General features: G+C 33.1%; 3 protein-coding genes across 7 annotated transcripts; all 3 read right to left on the bottom strand.

Moving 5' to 3' along the window:
• Positions 1 to 504: 504 nt before the first annotated feature.
• On the bottom strand, positions 505 to 10,410 carry LOC25500580 (probable inactive purple acid phosphatase 29). Of its 5 annotated transcripts, none has more exons than XM_039828841.1 (5): positions 9,999 to 10,410; positions 9,456 to 9,850; positions 8,907 to 9,372; positions 1,173 to 1,282; positions 505 to 922 (listed from the first exon to the last, which is right to left on the bottom strand). In XM_039828841.1, exons 1-4 carry the CDS (start codon positions 10,327 to 10,329, stop codon positions 1,206 to 1,208), a joined length of 1,269 nt encoding a protein of 422 aa, XP_039684775.1. In that variant the 5' UTR covers positions 10,330 to 10,410; the 3' UTR covers positions 505 to 922; positions 1,173 to 1,205. The 5 variants fall into 5 exon arrangements, with proteins under 5 accessions (XP_039684775.1, XP_013444507.2, XP_013444508.2 ...); XM_013589053.3 differs by lacking the exons at positions 8,907 to 9,372; positions 9,456 to 9,850; positions 9,999 to 10,410 and adding exons at positions 1,919 to 2,384; positions 2,876 to 3,270; positions 3,690 to 4,330 and having other exon boundaries at positions 536 to 922; positions 1,173 to 1,288; XM_013589054.3 differs by lacking the exons at positions 8,907 to 9,372; positions 9,456 to 9,850; positions 9,999 to 10,410 and adding exons at positions 1,919 to 2,384; positions 2,876 to 3,270; positions 3,690 to 4,330 and having other exon boundaries at positions 536 to 922.
• Positions 10,411 to 12,276: 1,866 nt separating this feature from the next.
• Positions 12,277 to 15,322, bottom strand: LOC25500578 (uncharacterized protein C594.04c). The gene is made up of 3 exons (XM_013589050.3): positions 15,029 to 15,322; positions 14,425 to 14,688; positions 12,277 to 12,947 (listed from the first exon to the last, which is right to left on the bottom strand). The coding sequence occupies exons 1-3, from the start codon at positions 15,272 to 15,274 to the stop codon at positions 12,468 to 12,470; spliced, it is 990 nt and encodes a 329-aa protein (XP_013444504.1). The 5' UTR covers positions 15,275 to 15,322; the 3' UTR covers positions 12,277 to 12,467.
• A 2,320-nt stretch (positions 15,323 to 17,642) lies between these two features.
• On the bottom strand, positions 17,643 to 22,682 carry LOC25500577 (transcription factor 25). The gene is made up of 4 exons (XM_013589049.3): positions 22,368 to 22,682; positions 20,815 to 21,368; positions 18,461 to 19,369; positions 17,643 to 18,175 (listed from the first exon to the last, which is right to left on the bottom strand). The coding sequence occupies exons 1-4, from the start codon at positions 22,545 to 22,547 to the stop codon at positions 17,902 to 17,904; spliced, it is 1,917 nt and encodes a 638-aa protein (XP_013444503.1). The 5' UTR covers positions 22,548 to 22,682; the 3' UTR covers positions 17,643 to 17,901.
• Positions 22,683 to 22,867: the final 185 nt, after the last annotated feature.

Genomic DNA, 22,867 nt, shown 5'->3' with positions numbered 1-22,867 from the left:
ATATAGGGAATAATAGATTGTATTATAACCTGCTAAATCTTCATTCAAAAAGATGTTCATCTCATAACTTTAAGGACACAGATAAATATGTGACAATAAACATAAGGTAACATAACATAGATGAATCTGGCTCCTACGTTTAGCAATAGATATATAAGGGTGAATTTTTAGGATAACTAACACGACAAGAATCTGTTAAATAGTCGAGTTCCTTAAATATGTGGTCGCGAGTTCAATCTTTTAGCGATGTGATGAGTCTAAAAGAATGTGTGTTAAAACATATCAATTCTTAGAATGAATCTCAATTACTTTGTGAAATTAGTCTACACAACTATGTGTGGAAAAATCTAGACTTACCAACAAAAAATAACAAGAATCCTTTTGCAGTCTTGTGTTTTTTTCATTGTTATTAGATTTCCCCTTGAATTAATTTAACTTGAATACTCCCTTGATTTCTGTATAAGGCCAAAAACTACTTTCTGATTTAGTAGTTAAAATCAGCTATAAATAATAAATGTGCACTTGTATTCAGAAATTGTGCAGGCAAAAAGGCTTTGAGTTCATAATCATCACATAGCAAAATATTCATGCAATATGAATTCTTTTTGGTTCCAAGGCAATACATATAAACTTCAAATTAATGAAATCATCTTATAAGTAGGGTATGAAGTATGCAATTTCATATGCATATAATCTCACACCTCAGTAACGAACTTCATTCCTTCTTTGTAATTTTCAGCCTTCCATTGCAGTTTCAAATTACATATGATATGTATATCAGAGTTTCCAATTTCCATGAATAAAAATTTGTATAGAAACTCATTACAAATTCCAAAATAAGTAATCATATGGATACACCAACACTTGCCTGCATCCCTTTCAAATTCTTAATTTCCACCAATTTCTTTTTTGCCACTGCTTCCTGTAATGAAAACCAAATTAGACCATTAATCCAGGGACAACATAAGATTAAAAAGATCATGTCATAACACAAAAAAAACAATCATGTAACATAAATGTCACTAATGCCTTCAATAAATAATACAAACCAAAATGGAGATTAGATCCATTGTTTGTGTATATGTGCAAGTTTCTTTAGAATATAAAACTTCCATGGAAGATTTTCTCAAAAGAAATTACAATCATATAGTGATTGTTCGTTCTTATCCTACCTTGAAAGAACCTTCCCTTGCAATTCATGAACTTCATTTTACAGACCACATTTGTGATTTTGAACTTGCAAATTGATGATTCAGCTCTTCGCTTCCCGTTTTAACACCATCTGAGCCTTCAAATAAAGCATTTCAGAATCTAAAGAAACCTCAGTATCTCTACATTCATCGTATTCCAATTATGGTTTACTCAACTGCGGTAACACACTTTTAAACTCAGATAATACTTTTAATGTTTCTCTTCTAATTTCCTTGAAAGCGTCGAGTTGAGCAACATTCTTCTGTATCTACTTGTTCTCTTGTCTTGAGTTTAAATCCTTATGATTTTTATTTGTGATATTGGTCAGCAAATATATACCCCAAATATAGTTTACAGTTCACTGCGTAAATTATTTCTTCCCCTAACTATTATTTTCATGTCATATTTTGTTTAGAAGTTAATTACTATGCACCAACAATGTAAACAAGTTTTACGCATGATCAAATCGTTTCTCACAATGTGGATATTTGTTTTGGTCTTTTAGGAAATAATATTATCACATATGACACCGCTATTATATTTGATTGGATGCATGTGTAAAACTATTTTACATAGTCATTGCATAGTTGCAAAAGGATTTTGTTTATGTCCAAAAGGAATTTCCTATAGATAAATTATAAAAATAGATAGATTTCATCCCTTTCAATATGTAGAATAATTTAATACATGCAAAAGAGTATACACCAAGCATTACATCATATCTTACCGGAAGTGCTCTTGCTCCATAGGACCTCACCATCAATTCCAGTAAGATGCTGATCATCGAGGCGCTTCCATGATTTAATTGATTTGACAGCTCCCCAGCTTCCTTTATCTGTCTTCTCCAAGCTAGCTACCACCACTCTTGCCCTCCGAGACCATCCAGCCTTTCCATAAGCATGGTATCCGAACCCTCCAGCATAACAAAGTTGTATATCCATTAGCTTGCCGCAGAAGTCATTCAGGTGATCGTGGCCAACGAAAACGGCCTTCACGTCTCCTGCTCCAACCAAGGTTGTGAAGAAACCAGAGTTCACTGAAGCAGAACTAATGCCATCACCGCCATCCGTTTCCATTTTCACACCTGTCATGTTTGATGAATCAAAACTTGTATATTCCGGCAAGGGGATGTGAAAGTATGCAAGACCAGGAGCAGCTTCTTTCTGAGGCGCTGGTCCTTTTATGTATGCTTTCTGCAGATCAAATAAAGAGTCAAGTGCTCAACATTAATTTTAATATATAACAATGGAAAAATATAGGGTCTGTTTGAATTAAATTAGGGTCTGTTTGAATTGACTTATTTGAGATTATATGCTGACACAAGAACTTATTTGTGAGATTGTTTAAGAGAGTTTGTAGCTGCAACTTATAACATGTCCATAAGCTATTTGCAGCTTATTTTCATAAGCTCTCCAAGATAGCGTATGAAAACAGCTTATAGCTTATAATTATATGAATAATTTGACTTTTTTATCTTTTGCTAAATAACTTATACATAGCACTTATATGATAAGCGCTTACTTAAGTTGTTTCAAACAGACCCTAAGGATCTAAAGAAAATTCCAATGGTAAGCAGATACTAAACAATAAAGAAAAACTAAATATTTGGTTTAAGCTAGTCTTTGGACTCATGTATTGTAAGTAAAATATAGCTAGATAAGATAATTAACAGATGAGACAGTACCCGAAGCTTCGCAGACGTTCGCTCGAACCAAAGTTGCTGTGAGGGCTTGATCCAATCATAACCAGGAATCGTCGGAACTTTGGAATAATCTCCACTATCAAGAAAGTATAGATTGAGAACTGATTTATTTTCAAAGACAGTACCTTGAACACCACCGATCTCCAAGTTATTGTTCCCAAAACCATCAATGATGTGTACTTCTGGAGGATTGACTTTAGATAAAGAGTTTTTCAATCCAACAATATATTTCATCACACCTTCCCTAGAGAGTGATCCTTCTTGGTCATGGTTCCCTAAAACAGCCACCCAAGGAATGTTTGATTCAATTGCAGGAGCAAATGCAGCGTTCATCGATTTAGCCGAATCCGAGGAATCATAGCCATAGATATTATCTCCTGTCATACCAGAAATAAATTTGTAAAATTGGTTATCAACAATAAAAAAAACTTGTAACTGCAATTTGCTTAGATGTACCAAAGATGATTAAATAAATGAAAAATATCAAAAACATTATAGTGCCGACTCCAATTCATTTCATTTCCATCCATTTACAAGTAACTAGTAGAACATCATGCTACTCCCTCCAATTCTAAATGATTGTTATAGGTTTTTCCACACATATAAGAAACACAATAAAAATGAATGAATCAATGTGTTAGAACACCAACTAGTAATAGAAAAATAAAAGACACTAAAATCGCAAGACAATAAGACACGGTCTTTGTTTACGCAGTTCTGCCAATTAATTAGGGTTTCATTGTTACAACAATATTCAGATTACATAAAAAGCAAGAGGTAAAAGAAAGAACAATACCAGTGAAGACAATAAGATTAGGCTTCTCAGCAAGGATCATCCTATGAATGAAAGCAGTAGTATTGAGGTCAGTACAAGAAGCCTTCTGAGAAGGAAGTACATCCAAACACAGTGTGGTCTTTCCATTTGCATAGTGCATATCTGCCACCTGCAATATCTTGAATTCACCATTTTGATCAAACCTCAGCTTCTGACGACTCTTTTGTTGTTTTGCAGTCAAGGCACATGTCGTAGGAATTGACCAAAACCATGAAACCATAACCACCAAAATCATGAAATTCAGACCCATTTTTCTTTTGGTGTCAAAGTCAATTTTTTTACTCAAATTCATCACTGTTTTGGTAATTCAAGCGGCTAACACTAATCAAAATCTAAACTTGTTGAAATGGGGTTTGTGGGCTATGTATATGGATGATGATGATAGTGGTGAAAGAAGCAAAGTAAAGTGATTTTATTTATTGAGGAGAGAAAAAGGACAAAACATGATTGCTTTGTAAAACAAGGAACAAGGAAGAAATCTTTTTATCTTGGACATGTCTTTGTCTTAGTTGATGATAAGGTTCAGATTAATTGGTGCAAAATTCAATGTACTGTAATGCATGTGACAACTGGACTTGACTGATAACACTGCATATAAGACATGAATTTGGATTGTATGGTTTTTTAAGAGATTGAGTTTCAGTCACAACTTCATGAAGACAATTAGTTGGCTAGTTTAATGTTGTTTCGATTAAGATCGGATTGTTCAAATTTTAACATTGAATTTAAGATTTTTATCATTTGATCTTGATCGAACGATTTAAAGATAGAGATTGATCATGATTGCATCCAAATCAACATCATCTAATCCAATTCCTATTTTAAGTGTTTTTTTTTTTATTTTTTTTATTTTGGTATCAAAAGAATCTTTTTTATATGCTTTGCATATTTTTTTTTTTTTGAAGAAATATGCTTTGCATATTCATTTTCATCTTTAACAATATATGACTTTTTTGGACTATATATATTGTAATAAAACTCTAAATAAATTTCGAGCCTTATGCCTCTAACCAGGGCCGTTCTTACGAATCTGAAAGTTCGATCCTGTAAGTCAAAAGAGATCCTTAATAAAATAAAAACGTAATTTTTTTAAAAGAACAATGTTCTATTTAAATTTTTTAAAAGATAAATACAAGGTATCGTATATATGCATACACGCAAATGTGAAAATCACTACCGTATACATAAGAAACCTCAAACTCAAACCACCCTCCCAAAAAAACACACACCTAACACCAAAAGCAAGATGACCTAATTCGAATAGGCCTAAAACAAGACAACATAAGAGGAAAAGGAAATCAAATCAGGGAAGAAGAAAATGAAAGTATGATGGAGTGATAGTGATGAAACGCGTGGTATCAGAGAGAAAGAAAATAATTTTTTTTTAGTGGGGTAGTACTACTGAGTTATAATTTTTTTTTTAAAGCTCATACTTTGAGGAGGCTCAGTTCCATTGAGCTCCTTGCACACCACAAGGTCCGGCCCCGCCTCTAACTCTTGTTAACATGCTACTGTGGATATGCCCAAAAGGCACACTCAAGCAAGTTTGAAAATGCAATTAGAACTGTGTGATGATAATCATGCAACAAGTGTCTATTCCTCTCACGAGCTATCATACCGTAAAATAACATATAAAGTGAGATAATTTTTTACTTAAATGACTTATATTGATGGATACGTACCATAATAAACAAAAGTGAGAAGTTGGTTTGATCATCTTAGTAAAATATTCACCTATCATCACAAGTATGCATCTCTAGTTTTTGTCACTTGGATTTAAGTATAACTATTATAAAACAATCAATCTCCATAGTAAAATCCCCCGTAAGGTTGGGATTCATTAACAAGTCATTTGAATTATATAAAAGTTTTCTTCAAAAAAAGAAGAAATATTTAGCATTAGGATAGAGGAATGATTTCAAAGTCCATGTCGAACAAATTTATAAAAAAAAATACAAATATGTAATTAATGTAAGACAAAATTAATTGCATTTAAAAACTATACACTTACGTGTGAGGATGTTTTACAAATAGTTATTGGATTGAAAAGTCACCGTTGAACAACCAATTTGGTTATTTGGTTGATAACTTATGTGATAATCATATTTTACAAAGAAAAAATAAGTATTTGCATGGAAACCAAAACAATAGAGAGATAAAGTAAAAATGATATGAGTATGAGAGAGAAAATTGTCCCAAAAATTATCACCAAATGGATGTTCAAATATCATTTCTCTATTTCATAATATAATTCTTCCTCTTGAGATAAAATATTATTTGTGTTCAATAATATAATAAAGCTGTATCATGTTACGTTGTACCCATTGTTAATATTTGACAACCCTTTATTATTTACTAGCTTCCATCTGCCACCTGTCTTATAAATTACCATTCCTATTCTGTCCGTGATACTAATCATTGGTCCGTTGTGAATGAATAGTAAGCCAGACCACAATAATATAGATAGTATAGGTATTTGCAGGTTATTCACTAGCCAATAAATAAGATTAGGTGACCAAGAAATATATATTTCCTTAACTTGGGTGTAAGATATTATGTTGATCAGCATTCATGCCAATATATCAAGGTTGGGGATTTAGCCATTCACTGGATATCAATATGCAACTATGTAAAAGTATATCTTGTTTCAACATTCTCTCCTCCACAAGCCTAGTCACATAAGCCAAACACAAGGTATTTACCAAAGCTCCAATAAAGGTCCATTCATGTCCAAGACAACAATTAGATTTGCAAGTTCTATCACACAATCATGTGGGAAAAAAAATAGTGTCTTAGAACATCCACAATGGAGATCCTCAAATTGAAGGGTTTAAGTGGGTCTTACTTCTACACATCACTTTTTTATTATTTTATAATAACAGTATTTAATAGGTACTCGATCACTCAATGGAGATCTTCTAACAAAAAGTCTAAATGGGTCTCACCACTAACTTTTAATCATTTAAATTCCACCACTATTATATTATTTTAATAAAAAAGTGTGTGAGGACCACTTAAAGATGGGGTCTTAAGTTAGACCTCATGTTTTAGAAGACCCCCAAAAAAATTTTCCCACAATGGGAGTACCTATTAGGTACTAGGTCTTAAATGGTGAAGACCTCACCATTGTAGATGCTCTTAGGATTTGTAAATTGTTTGAAAGGATATTTTTTAGGGCAAATTATTTATCAACTTTATTGAAACTCTGTTGAAGGATTTGGCTAGACAAGTTGGTACGGTCTTCTCTTTTGACTTTTAACCATATTTTTCATGACTTGAATCTTATTTCTTTTATTGGGGATTCAAGTCTTGTTATATAAACGTAATGTGACATAAGTTATAGATGTTTGAATTTTTTAATCATTTAGTCAACAATATGAAAAAACATTTGTCGAAAATATATGTCAGTTATCTTGAACAAATGAAATAATCGATGTAATTGCGCATGATATACCTTCTTCCCTCCATTTATTCCATTTGGAGAGATAAGCACAAAGAAGTTTCTCCATTTCTTTCATTTTGACCATGATACAACAATTATCGTAATAATTATACACTATTTATTTAATCCTTTTGTTACGTTTACTTATGAACATAAATGGAGTGTTTGGTATTTTTAGGCAATGTAAAGGAATTATCAATCATTTTCTTTTCTTCCTCTTTTGGTACAAATTATTAACATTTTCGTATTACAAGATTGAGTTCATTAGGAGGAAAATTAATTTGGTTGCTAGTTTAGCAAAACCATCCATACTTTATCTTAGCCCTACTATTATGTTATATGATCATTTATTTGCAATGACGGTATTCTTCAAATCTTGATTACAAACCATTATGTCTTGGTTTTGATCTAATGTTGTGTGTGAGCATGATATTAACAGTAATGTGTTGTTGTTCCAGCGGTTATGTAAATGGTCCTGTGTTGTTTGATCCCTTGGCACCCTTTTTCTATATTTTTTTTACCGAATTCTTCATATTTTATACTAAAAATATCTCCCAGTAGGAATTGAACCGGCATCCTTTATGTTACAATCAAACATTTGCACCTTCACACCAGTTTACAATATTGTATATTGTTTGAAACGTTTTAATATATATTCGACAAATATTTGGCACCTCCAAAAAATGATATCAAGATCCGCCACTGTGTGAGAGTGAGTGTTTGTGACTAGTTGAGAGTAATCCTATAGTTTGTTCTTCTTCTAACTTAGTTTTATATATAACTTTGATTATATAAAATATCATTATTATTATTTTAGAATTGTTTGAGCTGATTTTATCTATTGCTGCTACCAAGGGAATAACGTCCAAAAAGATATTCATCTCATAACTTTAAGGACAATAATATTTAAATTCACCCTTATACGTTTAACAATAGATATATAAGGGTGAATTTTAGGATAACTAAAATGATAATAATCCGTTAAGCATGGCATGACACAAATGACAAATAGTTGGATTCTTTAAATATGTTTTAGACACATCGCTAAGATGATAAGAATTCGTCTCATGTCGCGTACCGCAAACCTATACCGCATACCAACATGAATTGTTAATTACGTGACTGTGTCTAAAACAATGTGTTTTAAAATATTTCAATTAAAATGAATCTCAATTACTTCAAGAAATTAGTCTTCAGAAATATGTGTGAAAAACATCTTGATTTACCCAAAAAAAATTAGATGAATCCTTTTGCAGTCTTATGTTTCTATCAATATTATTAGAGTTCCCCTTGAATTAATTTAACTTGATTACTCCCTTGAGGCCAAAAAAACAATTCTGATTTAGTTGTTCAAATTCTTTTTGGTTCTAAGGCGATACATATAAACTTCAAATTAATGCAATACTCCTAAGTAGTTAATGAACTTCATTTCTTCTTTGTAATCTTCAGCCTTCTATTGCAGTTTCAAATTACATGATATGTATATTTAGAGTTTCCAATTTTTATGAATAAAAATCTGTATAAGTAATCATGTAATGTGAATACACACCAATATTTCTCTTGCACTGCATTTCTTTCAAACTCTTAATTTCCACCAATTTGTTTTTTTCCACTACTTCCTGTAATGAAAACCAAACTAGACCATTAGTCCAAGGACAGCATAAGATTAAAAGAATCATAATTTTATAAGAACATGAAAAAGAGTATACTCCAAGCAGTATTACATGATATCTTACCGGGAGTGCTCTTGCTCCATAGGACCTCACCATCAATTCCAGTAAGATGCTGATCATCGAGGCGCTTCCATGATTTAATTGATTTGACAGCTCCCCAGCTTCCTTTATCTGTCTTCTCCAAGCTAGCTACCACCACTCTTGCCCTCCGAGACCATCCAGCCTTTCCATAAGCATGGTATCCGAACCCTCCAGCATAACAAAGTTGTATATCCATTAGCTTGCCGCAGAAGTCATTCAGGTGATCGTGGCCAACGAAAACGGCCTTCACGTCTCCTGCTCCGACCAAGGTTGTGAAGAAACCAGAGTTCACCGACGCAGAACTAATGCCATCACCGCTATATGTTTCCATTTTCACACCTGTCATGTTTGATGAATCAAGACTTGCATATTCCGGTAAGGGGATGTGAAAGTATGCAAGACCAGGAGCAGCTTCTTTTTGTGGCGCCGGTCCTTTTATATATGCATTCTGCAGAATAAATAAAGAGTGAAGTCAGATACTAAACAATAAAGAGAAACTAGATAATTTGGTATAAGCTAATGTGATAGTACCCGAAGATTAGCAGACGTTCGCTCAAACCAAAGTTGCTGTGAGGGCTTGATCCAATCATAACCAGGAATCGTCGGAACTTTGGAATAATCTCCACTGTCAAGAAAGTATAGATTGAGAACTGATTTATTTTCAAAGACAGTACCTTGAACACCACCGATCTCCAAGTTATTGTTCCCAAAACCATCAATGATGTGTACTTCTGGAGGATTGACTTTAGATAAAGAGTTTTTCAATCCAACAATATATTTCATCACACCTTCCCTAGAGAGTGATCCTTCTTGGTCATGGTTCCCTAAAACAGCCACCCAAGGAATGTTTGATTCAATTGCAGGAGCAAATGCAGCGTCCATCGATTTAGCCGAATCCGAGGAATCATGACCATAGATGTTATCTCCTGTCATACCAAAAAATAAATTTGCAAAATTGGTTATCTCATATGAACAAAAATCCAAAAACTATATTAAACAAAAGGTAAAAGGAGAAACAATTATGAATAAAAGATAACTAGAAACCAAAAACTAAACAAGTATATTAAAGAATACCAGTGAAGACAATAAGATTAGGCTTCTCAGCAAGGATCATCCTATGAATGAAAGCAGTAGTATTGAGGTCAGTACAAGAAGCATTTTGTGAAGGAAGGACATTTAAGCAAAGTGTATTCTTTCCATTTGCATAGTGCATATCTGCCACTTGTAATATCTTGAATTCACCATTTTTATCAAACCTCAGTTTATGATTCTCTTCTTGTTTTGCAGCCAAGGCACATGTAGTAGTAGGAATTGACCAAAACCATGATACCATAATCACCAAAATCATAAAATTCAAACTCATTTCTCTCTTGGTGTCAAAATTAAATTTTTTACTCAAATTCATCACTGTTTTGATAATTCAAGTGGCTAATACTAATTAAAATCTAAACTTGTTGAGTTGGAGTTTGAGGGTCTGTTTATCTTATATATATATATATATATATATATATATATATATATATATAAGAAAATGAAAATCTTTAAATTTTTACTGCACAAAAAATTCTAACGACGTAATATTAAAATAATCAACCACTTTTTCTTCATATTTTCCTCATCACTTTCCCTTTCACTTTCCTACTTCTTCCAAGGAACATATCTTAGGGACTTGTCTGTCATTGTTTCGGTTAATGATGATAAAGTTCAAGAACCATGAGTGGAAAAATTAATGTACTGTAAGTCTGTAACGCGTGCGCCAACCAGACTTGACTGAAGACTGAAGACACGCTGCATACATACAAGTCGTGAATTTGGTTTGTATGTTCTTTGAAGGGATTGACTTAGAGTCAAAAGTCGTCCCGTTTATATTTTTTTAAAAAGAAAAATCACTTTAAAAAAAATAAAGGTTTAAATATACTTTTGGTCCCTCTAAATATATCAATTTTTCATTTTAATTTTTCTAAAATTATTCTTCAACTTTTAGTCCATACAAAATTTTCAATCACTATTTTTTATCGCTGTTTTAAAGTTAATTTTTGTATTTTTAATGAAATTGTGCAGAAATGAGTAGATTATTGTAAAAATTATTCCCAAAATAAATTAATTTTTTTTGACAAAGTATAAATTAAATTTGAATTTTTTTACCACCAAAAAAAATAAAAATTCATGTTTTATTAAAAAAAATCTAATGTTTTTTGGGAGAGGTTATTTTTTTTTTTTTGGTGGTGGCCGAGGTTGAATCTTGAACCTTGCATGTACTATGCATTGTCCATACAAACTGAGCTAAGCTCACGAGGACTGAGAGAGGTTCTTATAATTTGCAAAATTTTAATCAAAAATATGAATTCAACATAGTTTTACCTTAAAGGAGGACCAAAAGTGAAGATAAAAAACTTTTAAAGGAATAAAAGTTGAAGAAAATTTTTAGAGGACCCATAAATAACTTGCATGTTATTATTTATAGGGTTAAATAAGTTTTTAGTTCTTATAAATATACTCATTTTTGTTATTAGCCATCATAAAAAAAAAGTGACATATTTTGTTTCCTATAAAAAATTTCGGCACGCAAATTTAGTTCCTATTAAATTAAAATTGGTTTAATTATGCTTAATGAATTATAAGAAATGTTTTTTTTTTTGACAAAGAATTATAAGAAATGTTAAGAACATTGAAATATATTTTTTGAATAATTTTTGCAGATATGTTAAGACCCCTTTGGATTGAGCTTATTTTGAGCTGTAACTCCCATCCCTAATTGTTGGATAAGGTTAAATTGTTGTCTTTAGGTTGGTTGAAAGCTAAAAAAAATCAAATTTGTTTTTGATACGCAGAGGTGGTGGTCGAGCCCTTTAGTTTGTTTGGGCATTGGCTAACTGCTTCTTGTTTTATGTTTCGACAATACTACACTTTGTACATTTTTTAGTGGTCTCTTAGGCACGCCTTGTACTTTTAGAATTGATATTGTGGTTATATAATACCATTTTGACTTTGTTAAAAAAAAATCAATTAGCATAAAATATACTTTCTTCAAAAAAAAAAAAAGCATAAAATATACAGGTATAAAATTGAGAATTAATCAATTCTTTAATGATAGAATAAAAGAGGATGCCAAGTTGTTCATAGTGGGAGAAAGTTTCTTAGAAGTACAACATGGTCACAATCCTAGCATTTGAATGAGTTAAGTTTAGAATTCAAAGATATATAGAATAGAATAGAATAGATAAAATGTATACAAATATATCATGCAACCAACATGTCTAGACACTGACACATACACAAACATCAGGCACGACACAAACACGTAAATAAATATAATATTTTAAGAAAATAAAAGTAATTGTATGTTGCCACATGTGTTAATGTCTTGTCGGATGTGTCGAACAATCAAACGCATGTACACAGTCTAAAGTATCGCTGTTACATACTAGAACACATACAAATCATGATTCTATCAAATAAACAAGGAAAACAATACAACACTGCAGGATACAAACATGAAAATTTTACTACAATAAAAAAAAAAACATTGCATTAAGAAAAACATCAAGCATTCTTATTTTTAACATCCGAAGGAAATGACTTGAACCAAGGTATCCACGCTGAAGTTGTCTTCTGATAAAGCTTAAAAGCTTCTGCTCTACTCTCTTGTTTCAACATTCTGTCCTCCACAAGCCTAGCCACATAAGCCAAACAAAAGGTATTAACCAAAGCTCCAATAAAGGTCCATCCATGTCCAAGGTTCCATGCAAACACAACCAGTCCCCACCACCACAGCGTCTCACCAAAGTAATTCGGACGCCGGCTGTAATACCATAGGCCAGTGTCAAGTACAGGGATTACAGGTTTACCAAGGCCTTTCAGCTGGTTGTTTCTACTCATAAAGTCATGGAGTTGTGTATCAGCAAAGTATGCTATAACAATGCCACTTAAACAAACAACAATAGCCACCAAGTCCAAGATACTCAAAGGCTTGTTGACAAAGTGCACAACATATAAAGGAAGGGACAATCCAATCAAAAATATCTGCAACAAAACAAAAGAAAAAACATTTTCAATGCACAAATCACAAGATTTAAAAAAAACAGAAAAATATTCCGTGTTGATTTCCATTGCAATTCAAATTCACTCTCCTGACTAACAACTCACAATAACAAAAAGCTTACATGATTCTGCTGCTGAAAAATAACAGACCTAACACAAAGGAAATATAGATTTCTTTTTTTTGACAGAAGGAAATATAGAAGATTAAGAGATGGAAAAAAGCAACTCTTGTGAGCATATCTTCGAATTCAATGTGAGTTTCCATAGCACAATGATATTAATTTTATCAAGATTGTCTAAACTACGTCTCAGACAACTCTCCTACAGAAATCAATTCTTCACAGAACTATGTCCATTTTATTGTTAGAAAAAAGTAGCATTTCAAATTCAGAAGACACAATCAACAAAACATTGATACAGATAGAGACATAAAAAACACCGCTAACACATAGGCATCGGCATGCCGTCCATTTTGAGTGACGTGTGTGAAATTTGAACTTGGTTGTCTATTTTTATTATTAGTCAGGAACGCACGTGAGCACGCACGCACGCACGCAAGTGCACACACACATGCGAGCGCACACACAAACTAGTTATTAATTGTTCTAAAACAACTTCCAGTGAAAGATGTGGGAACGATTAACAATGTTATAACAATGTCGATTACACACAAAATCCTATGAAATGTTTTTATCGCCATTACTTTTCAGTGAGCCAAGAAGTGAATTTAGTGCATTTGACAGAGTCTGTTTTATTTTTTTATAGATATGACTGGATCTATTAATTGTATAATTGTTTTTACTGTAACACAAACACTCCATCTGTTACAAAATATAAGCAAAATTGAGTCAAAGAAAATTGATGTATTTGGACCAAATTTTGAACCAAATATATCAATTTTTTTTGACTAACTATTGCTTATATTTTATATCAGAGGAAGTATTACGTCGAAAAAATTTGTCATGTGCAGACAGATAATTAGCACATTATTAAAGGTCACCCCTTAACACCAAAAAATAGAAATAATTAATAACTGTAACCAAATCTGTTGGTGTTGGACACCGGAACATGTCAAATCCCACTAAGCAGGAACTTAGTCCTCCAAATTATATATAATTCAAAATAAGACCTAAAATTGTAAAATTTTCAATCAAATATGTCCCTCTTTCATAATCTGATCTGATATCAAATGCATCCCAGACATTATTCACTTATTTTCACTTGCATCTCCGACATTACCAACTTAATGTCACTTTAGTCCATATCACTACCAACAAAGGAACGGATTTGATTAGCATTTTGCAATTTCAAGGATCACTTTGGATTACTATTAATGTATGAGATTATGTTGATACAGTTCTACAATTTCAGGGACCAAATTGATTATTTATCCAAAAATTAAACCAAACAGACAATTCATCAAACATGTTCAAGTTGCTAAAGTAAACCAAAAACCAACCTGCTGAGAGACGTAAACAGCAAAAAATGAAACCCACCACCAAAGTTTTCCATATTGTTGACTCATCTGAGTGAAACGCCAATCTTCTCTAGCACCCCATTGCCATTTTTCACGTCTAAAGTAATTATGAGTGAGTCTAATACTCCAAACCCAAGTCAACAAAATCACAATCTTAGACCTCCACAAATCATATTGAGCCAAAGGGTGTGTTGCATAGTAATGAACAAGCATCACAGGAATCACTGTCCAATATGGATCAATCAACTGCATCATCACTAACAATAAAAATGTCAACTTTATACATACTCAGAAAGCAAAATTTAAAAATTGAATCATTTAATCAACTGGGTCGTTTAAATTAGCAAAATTTTAAATTTTTCAATCACATTAGTACTCTGCAGCAGCACGACACTTCTAATCAAATATCAAATTAATATGTGTTTGTCTGATGTCCGACAAGTCTGCCACCGATGTAATTACATTCAATTATGTGATTCTCTCAAGTAATGATCAGTGTTAATGTGTCGGTGTCATAGTTGTGTCAGGTGTCTCTGTCAGTGGGACGAATGCAATTAATATGATGAAAGATTGGATTTGTATGTACCCAGTGACTAGATTGGATTTGACCAATGAGCCAGAAGATGATATTGACATTGAAGAAGAAGAGAGCATTGGCAAAGAGAAGAGGGTGGTGATAGCACCATGTCCATAGAGTTGAGAAAAAAGAAGGGTTGTTTGGGATGGAAATTGATGAGTGATAGTTGTTGAGGAATGTGAGATAGAAGATGATTGATGGAAGAGGAACTAATATTGCTATGATAGCATTCTTCAAATTTTGATTACAAACCATTGTGTCTTGGTTTGTGTGTGTGTTTTTGTGACCAGTTGAGTTCCAATTTTATAGTTGGACTTGATTTTGAATATCTTTTGCCTGGACCAATCAGAAATCAAACTGTTTTTTGGTAGTGAGAAGTCAAACTATTGACTAAATTATTAAGAGTGTGTTTGTTTCAAGTTATAATTGTTGATTCCCAGGAATTTTACAAACTCTCGGAGGTGCTATTGACTGCATAGTAATTATTAAGATATTCTTTCCACATTTTATAAACTCTCTGAGGTGCTATTTTTTTTTTCCACATGATTATGTGATAGAATTTGCAATCTAATCTTGAAAAGAAAAAAAATCTAATAAACGTCATTTTTTTTAACCCTCTAGTTCTTACGAAAGATTTTGATAATCCGAATTTTAGTGATGATAGACAACAATTATTGTAATAACTATACACCATTTTTTTTAAAATTCTTTAGTTTACTTATGAACTTCTTCAAAAAAGTTTACTTGTGAATTAAGAAGGCGTATACAGAGCGTTTGATATTTCAAGCAATGTATGGGAATTCAATCATTTTTTTTCTTCCTCTTTTAGTACAAATTATTAATCATTTTCTTATTACAAGATTGAGTTTATTAGGAGGAAAATTAATTTGGTTGCTAGTTTAGCGAAACCACCCATGCTTTATCTTAGCCCTACAATTATGTTATATGATCATTTATTTGCTAGTAATTAATTTATTCAACTCAACTGTATATAAACTATCCTTTATTAATAAAGGAGAAAAACACATAAGACATAGTTCAACTGACAATATCAATATTGTTAGTTAGATTAAATATTTTTATAAGGATTCGAATTCAAAACTTTACAGTATGTGTGTGAGTTTCAAGTGATGTTTACCGCTTCGGAACACAAAAAAGAGAAAAAGGCACCCTAAATGATTAATTAATTGACACAATGCGCTTTCTGCTTGTGGCTTCCCACATAAAGCCACGCTCACCTGGTGATATAATCAGCTAAATAATTCATTATCTCACACAATATGATTAGGCGATCTTTTATGTCCCCACAGCCAAGTTATCTCACACAATATATATTTATAAGAATTTCAGCAAGACTATCCAATAATGCTTAGCATTGTTTTTTTTTTTTTTTTGAAGGAATAATGCTTAGCATTGTTGTGATGATGTTTGCAGCTTATACAATTGTGCCCCTAATCATGTATTGAATCCTCTCACATGACAACTTTATCATATAATCTTGGTCCCCCCCACTTCTCACCCTGCTTCCATAATCTTTAAAGGGCAACATTCTATAAATCCCCTCAATATTTGCAGAAAGAAGGAAAAGAAAAGAAAAGGTTTCAATGCCACGCTTGAGTTGGAGGGACACTATGTACAAAGCATGCTACACACACAAGAAGGCCTAGGCCAGTATGTTAAATGAGTAGCCTTTCTGCAGTTATTACTTTGTATAAAGCTTGCCGTTGATAAATAGTTTTAGGTATGGTATTAGTTGGAATATTGTATACTTTAGTGCAAGTTCTTAAACCAAAAAATACAAGGTCTTTATATATTGTTAGCCTATTGGAATATTGTACATTGTAATGTTATTCTTGTAACTATTGCAGTTTACAAATCATACACAAATGCAGCCATAGTTTCACATACACCTATGTCAATTCGCTTTTAAAATATCATGAAACCACGTGACCAATATGTTAAGATTTGCTTACAGAGAGTAGTTTACGTTCTTTTGAGACATGATCACATTGATGTCAGAAAAATCCTCTAACATTGCAACAAGGATAATAAGCTAAGTATGTGTTTGGATTGCATAGGAATCACGGTGTGATTGTACAATTGCTCTAAACTTATACATCAAAACTTTAAGTCGACACATGAAAAAACCTGTGTACTGCATTTATGAACATGCTCTATGTGAACATTAGGTTATACACGCCTCTTGAATCTCAGAATTTGGCTTCTGGGGTTTTGTTGGAGTATAATTTCATCATAAACACATAACATCAAAAATGGGTTCTGCAGTCAGCAGTCGCAGCAATTACGGTCTTGACCATCGACACGGTTTTATAATAGTAGCCTACTCAGATTATCCACTAATGCTGTCAATGGCTCAACATTTTAGAGAAATAGTGAGTCATGCCATATGTACACAAAGAATGAGGTGTTGACACAGTACTATTCCTACACTGATCAAACCACAATGGGATTATGAAAGTGTTTACCTTTGATCTAATGCTTTCATTTTTACATAATCATCCAATTGCACTATTGTATTGTATCATAAATAAGATTATTTGACCTCTCAGGGAGTTGTTACCATAACTAAATTCTTAATGTGACAGTAAATGACTAACAGTGCTGAAAAGGATCAGAATTAAATAAAAGTAGAAATTCATAATGGAAAAAGGTATAACATCTGATATTAATATCCCAAAAATCTGACACCATAGTATATGGCAATTATATTGAACCTAGATGGTTCACAAGGATCAACATGATTGCAGAAGATATCAAGCTCCCTAAATGTCGCTCTATACATGAAAGACATCTCATCATGGAGTTCAACACACTCCGGAAAAAAAGGCTTCTAGAGCAGGAAGGTTGTGTTATATCCAGTATCACTGATTGTCTTGCTCGCCGTCACCAGGTTGGTTAACATCAGGTCCACCTTCCTCGTAAGTAACCCACGGTAGCATTGACTCAAATAAGACAGCTAATGCGTTTCTATTTGCAACACCACGAGGAGCATGGCCATTGCCTTGCTGGTTAGCAAATTGGTTTTCGTCCAGCATAGCCTCCCCTGCCCTTGGAATGCCCATAAACTGTTGAAGATTTTCTTGTGGGATTGCCGTTACTGAATCAGAGAAATCGGACACCAACAAATGTCCATACCTGACAAGCAAAAGATTGTAAAATGAATTGCCATTGCCACATGTACTCATTCATAACTTCGATTGGTCAACACAAAATGCGTGTTCCAAATTGAAATAATTTGCACCAAGTTTTGAAGATCATAAATACAGATGCATCTATAAATGTCGTTAAAGATGGTTTGTGAAACAACGTACTTAAATATTTGATGTTTCTTTGGGATCAGAAGAAGTTCCACTTCTACAAAAGAATGCCATAAAAGTAAACGGGAATTTTTTTTAGCTAAAGACAAAATAATTCACTTACTCATTTTTCTCAGAGGAAAATGCTTCTTTTCTGACACAAGACCAATCGTTAACTTCACTTTTGTTACTTTCTAGAGTTTCCATGACTTGTTTTGCAGCACCAATCAGCAGTTTTTGCAGATCAGGAAGCCTCCATATAAGATAATTTCTCTCGACATATATATTAATCAAGTGATCTTGAGATGGAATTCCTGTTTGATCTGATCGGAAAAAGGCATGCTTGAGAATATCTGTCCATGCACGATCTTTCAGTGGTACTTTTGTCACTAGCTTCTTTATAACTGAAGGATGAAGCATCAATGCTTGTGTCATAAGATCAGATGAAGAAGACTTTTTAGAATCAACACAAGCATCTTCGGAGGCTGCGCGCTCAAGGTAAAACCGACAAATGGCAAGGGAAAAAGAAAAATTTGGAAGCAACCATATAGAGCTATCACTTTTATAAGCTTCAGAAAACTTTTCCAGCCATGCATACTCCTCAGACCTTAGAGAAAAGTAGTCAATGCAGAAAATAGCCCCCATGGGATCATCCGAATCTAGTGAAAGCAACAATTTACAGACCTCTAAAGCAGATCTGTGACAGCCTCGTCGATCCAAGTTTTTCATGTGAGTGAAAAGAGCTGTGAATATAGGTTTGTTTGTGTCGTGTTTGTACTTCAATTGGCAATTACCCTGCAGTGGTGTGAATGTGGGATGCCATGCACATTCAAGCGCATATAGACACCTCGCAATAGTATCTCCAGACATCTGTTGTTCACCCACTACCTTGAAATATTCTGCCATTGTTAGAAGGGAATCTATGTGATAAGGACGGTGCTGTAATATGCTCGCTACACCATTTATGTCATTAATTGCTTTGGCAGCTTCAAACGATTTCTGATACTGGGAGTAGGATGGTGAGTGCACATATCTACAAAGTAAAAAAAAGGGTTGAACAGTAGTTAAAAGGGATTCAAAAGGATGCAACTATTTTTATAATTTATGATTCCAACATCTGAAAAATCTTCAATCACAGATTAAAATAGGGAATCATTACACAAAATATATATTCAATTTCCAACACAAATAAAGCACATAATCATCAACCAGATAGATAGAAAACCCTATGTCTCCCAATCCCACTCTTGTTAACCATAAACCCAAAAGTCAAAACCAATGGACTCAACTGTGCATATGCCCTTCATGCAATCCAATCGTTGGATTGAAGATTTTTATGAAGTAGATCAAGTTTACTAAAAAAATCATACTGACCATAAACTAATTGATATTTCCTCACAATACATTATTTTTATGCAAAATATGTTATTTAAAATGTAATTAGATATCCACTAGTATATATCACATCTATGGATGACTAAATTATCTAAAACTCACAATTATCATGAAGATAATATTGCATAATTCAACATTTGGATTATCTAACTATTTTACAAAAAGTTATTTAGTAGAACTGCAATGTATATAAGGAGACCCTAATATGAACCTTATATTCAATTGTCCACAGTGCACCCATTGTTTTTACCGGCAACTGGAGGTTAATTTATTTTTCATTTTCACTCTTTTTGACGTGTCTTTTTTTTCCGTTGACATCAGTGCATCTCTATCCTTGAGACAGCAAGATGAGTTTTCTCTCTTTCTATCTAAGATGCAGTGAATCATTGTGGTTGTAAACACATATTCACTGAACTTTTAGGGTGAATGAGCTACTGATGCAAAAGGATGAAGATAGTGGTGACTGGTGATTGATACAAAGGACGCTAATAGGTGGTGTTGTTCTACTCTACCTCGCTATTCAACATTATTGTCCAGATATAAGACTTGTGTCAGGAAAATAAAATAAAAATATGGGTTCACCCATGGACTCTTGTATATAAGGTCCATACTAGGCTCCCATATATATATATAGATTGTGTGCATAAAATATATCAATATTTGGCCCAAAGAAAGTAATTTTCCCATGTTGTTTCTCTAGTTTAAACGTCCACCTTTTAATCTATCAACTCTTCATGACTCAATATTAGCCATTATGTTATTTTTTTCTATTCCAAGGTCTTAAAATTGGAACCTTTTGTTTGTTCAAAGTTCTTCGTAAGGTTTTATCTTTATGCCCTGTTCTATGTTTGATTCTTCCCATCAATGGACATAATATCTTTTGTATGTGCTTATTTCTACGGCATCCGCATGTGTATGATTCGATAGTAGAAGAACACATCACACATTTGAAGATTGGATACTAAAAGTCCTTAGCCTTTAGCATATACAACCAGACATGCATACAGAGAGGGGAATTGTCCCAAAAGCCAAAGCACAAAATATTATAAATCAACACAATAAGAATGATAACAAACTACATACCTAAAGTAGTAATATCCGTTCTTCATTTCAAGAAATTCCATGGACAAAGAATCATCACATGGGAGCCAAGTGTTTGCCGGAGTGACAAGAACGGTCTTCTTAAGATTATGGCGTACTCGCCTCACCCCTCGCATCTGCCTAGAACTGCTTGGTTGATTGTTATTCTGATTCTCAAATGATTTCACAACCTTAGATCCAAATATTCTTATCAGCTCATTTTCGGCACTCAAATGTTTAGGATCCACTTGTAATATGGAGACAGCATCCTCCTTAACAGCTCTACTTTTGTCCTTAGCATTCACCGCTTTTCCTTCTGTTGAAACATGTTGCCCACTTGAAGAGTTCGCATTCAGAGCCAAATCTTCTAAAATCAAGTCTAATTCTTTTTCATCTCCCTTTTTACCGGAAACAGCATTGTCCTTGCTTTTCTTCTTCTTATTCTTCTTTTTCTTTGATTTTGGATTTGATGTTGATACCTGAGCAGAATTTTTCAATGAGGATGTCCTCTCCTTATCATTATCTCTCACCGACGTTTCATCCGCAGACTCATCTCCCTGCAATCAATACAACCAAATCCAGATGAGCAATAAGCATATACAATTAGAGGTACCTATCTTCTTTCGGATGAGCAAGAACCCAATAATCTATCTTTAAGCTAAAAACACCAAAGAAAGGTTTCTAGTAAAATTAATACAACACCGTAACACCACAGGATTGTTTGGATTGACTTAATTAAAACTTGCCTACTTTGTGAGACCGTTTGAGAGAACTTATGAAAACAACTTATGACATGATCATAAGTTGTTTTCAACTTCTATTTATAAGCTCTACGGTATAGCTAATGAAACAACTTATAGCTTTTATAAAAACAGCTTAACTATTTTATCTTCTGTTATAGAAATACCTTGTAAACAAGAACTTATATGATAGGCGTTTATTCTTTAAGCGCATTAAATTGCTTATCCAAACAAAACCTATATCATTCTTTATATAACAATGTGGCCCAATTGTTAAGCTTATTCAATATAACACCATAACGCCATGGGACAGCTTGGATTTGCTTATTTAAGCTTACCTACTGGCATAAGCACTTGTGAGACTGCTTGAGAGAGCTAATAAAAAGCGAAAAACAACTTATAAAATATTCATAAGTTGTTTTTAACTTATTTCTACAAGCTCTCCAATATAGCTAATGAAAATAACATAGCTTATATAAAAACATTTTAACTCAATTTTATTTTGTTATAGAAATAGCTTATAAATAAGCACTTATATGATAAACACTTATACTTAAAATGTTTATCCAAACAAAACCCATATCATTCTCTATAATACTTTATGATAACGATATTTTCTAAACACCATAACACACACTAATGAATTATTTGTTTCTAACCTAGTTCCAAATACAATGGCAAGTTAGAATTTTTAGCTAACCCAATTCACATTTAGCTTATAAAAAACAAAACCCAGTTGCGAAATTCAAAAGGGTTAAATAATGTTACATAAATTAATTAAATAGCTTCAATAAATAAAAAATAATATTTTAGAACCTGGTTTTCGGGTTCAGAACCATTGTCGTTGAGAAGATCGAAAGGGTTGATTGTGGAAGGTGCAGTGGAACCTTCTTCTTGTTCATTATCATCATCTTCTTCTTCTTCTTCTTTGATGAATTGTTGTTGAGAAAGTTGATGTTGCTCGTTGAGAATCTTTTTCACCAATCGACCCGACATCGTTTTGTGAGTTTCAGCTGAATAATTTTCAGAGTTATGAGAGAGAGAGAGAGAGAGAGAGAGAGAGAGAGAGAGAGAGGTTATTAGAAATTGAATCGCAGAAGAGAAAAGAACGAAGAAGAAACTCGAATGAAGAAGAAGACTGCGTTCATCTCCCCCATATGGACAGTATGAAATGGGCTGACCACTCAATGCGGCCCAATATGAATTTCTTTTCGCACCTTGGATTATGAAATTCAAAATGTCGTAGATGTAGAAGGGTGTTTTTAATGTGTCTTTACACCGTTTGTCGTAGATGTAGAAGGGTGTTTTTAATCTAT

This window comes from Medicago truncatula, chromosome 8, assembly GCF_003473485.1.
Source record: "Medicago truncatula cultivar Jemalong A17 chromosome 8, MtrunA17r5.0-ANR, whole genome shotgun sequence".
Lineage (NCBI taxonomy): Eukaryota > Viridiplantae > Streptophyta > Magnoliopsida > Fabales > Fabaceae > Medicago > Medicago truncatula.
This window is presented reverse-complemented; position numbering and strand designations above follow the sequence as displayed.

Bases quoted from the DNA above. Each gene is read 5' to 3' on its own strand.
- LOC25500580 (XM_013589053.3), bottom strand. From the start codon at position 4,020: ATGAATTTGAGTAAAAAAATTGACTTTGACACCAAAAGAAAAATGGGT. The intron at 3,271-3,689 runs GTATTGTTCTTT...CTGGTATGACAG, and splicing joins TAATCTTATTGTCTTCACTG to GAGATAATATCTATGGCTAT. The intron at 2,385-2,875 runs GTACTGTCTCAT...TTTGATCTGCAG, and splicing joins GAACGTCTGCGAAGCTTCGG to AAAGCATACATAAAAGGACC.
- LOC25500577 (XM_013589049.3), bottom strand. From the start codon at position 22,547: ATGTCGGGTCGATTGGTGAAAAAGATTCTCAACGAGCAACATCAACTT. The intron at 21,369-22,367 runs GTTCTAAAATAT...TATTGATTGCAG, and splicing joins GTTCTGAACCCGAAAACCAG to GGAGATGAGTCTGCGGATGA. The intron at 18,176-18,460 runs GTAAGTGAATTA...TTTGCTTGTCAG, and splicing joins TTTTCCTCTGAGAAAAATGA to GTATGGACATTTGTTGGTGT.
- LOC25500578 (XM_013589050.3), bottom strand. From the start codon at position 15,274: ATGGTTTGTAATCAAAATTTGAAGAATGCTATCATAGCAATATTAGTT. The intron at 14,689-15,028 runs GTACATACAAAT...GTGATGATGCAG, and splicing joins AAATCCAATCTAGTCACTGG to TTGATTGATCCATATTGGAC. The intron at 12,948-14,424 runs GTTGGTTTTTGG...GTTTTGTTGCAG, and splicing joins CTGTTTACGTCTCTCAGCAG to ATATTTTTGATTGGATTGTC.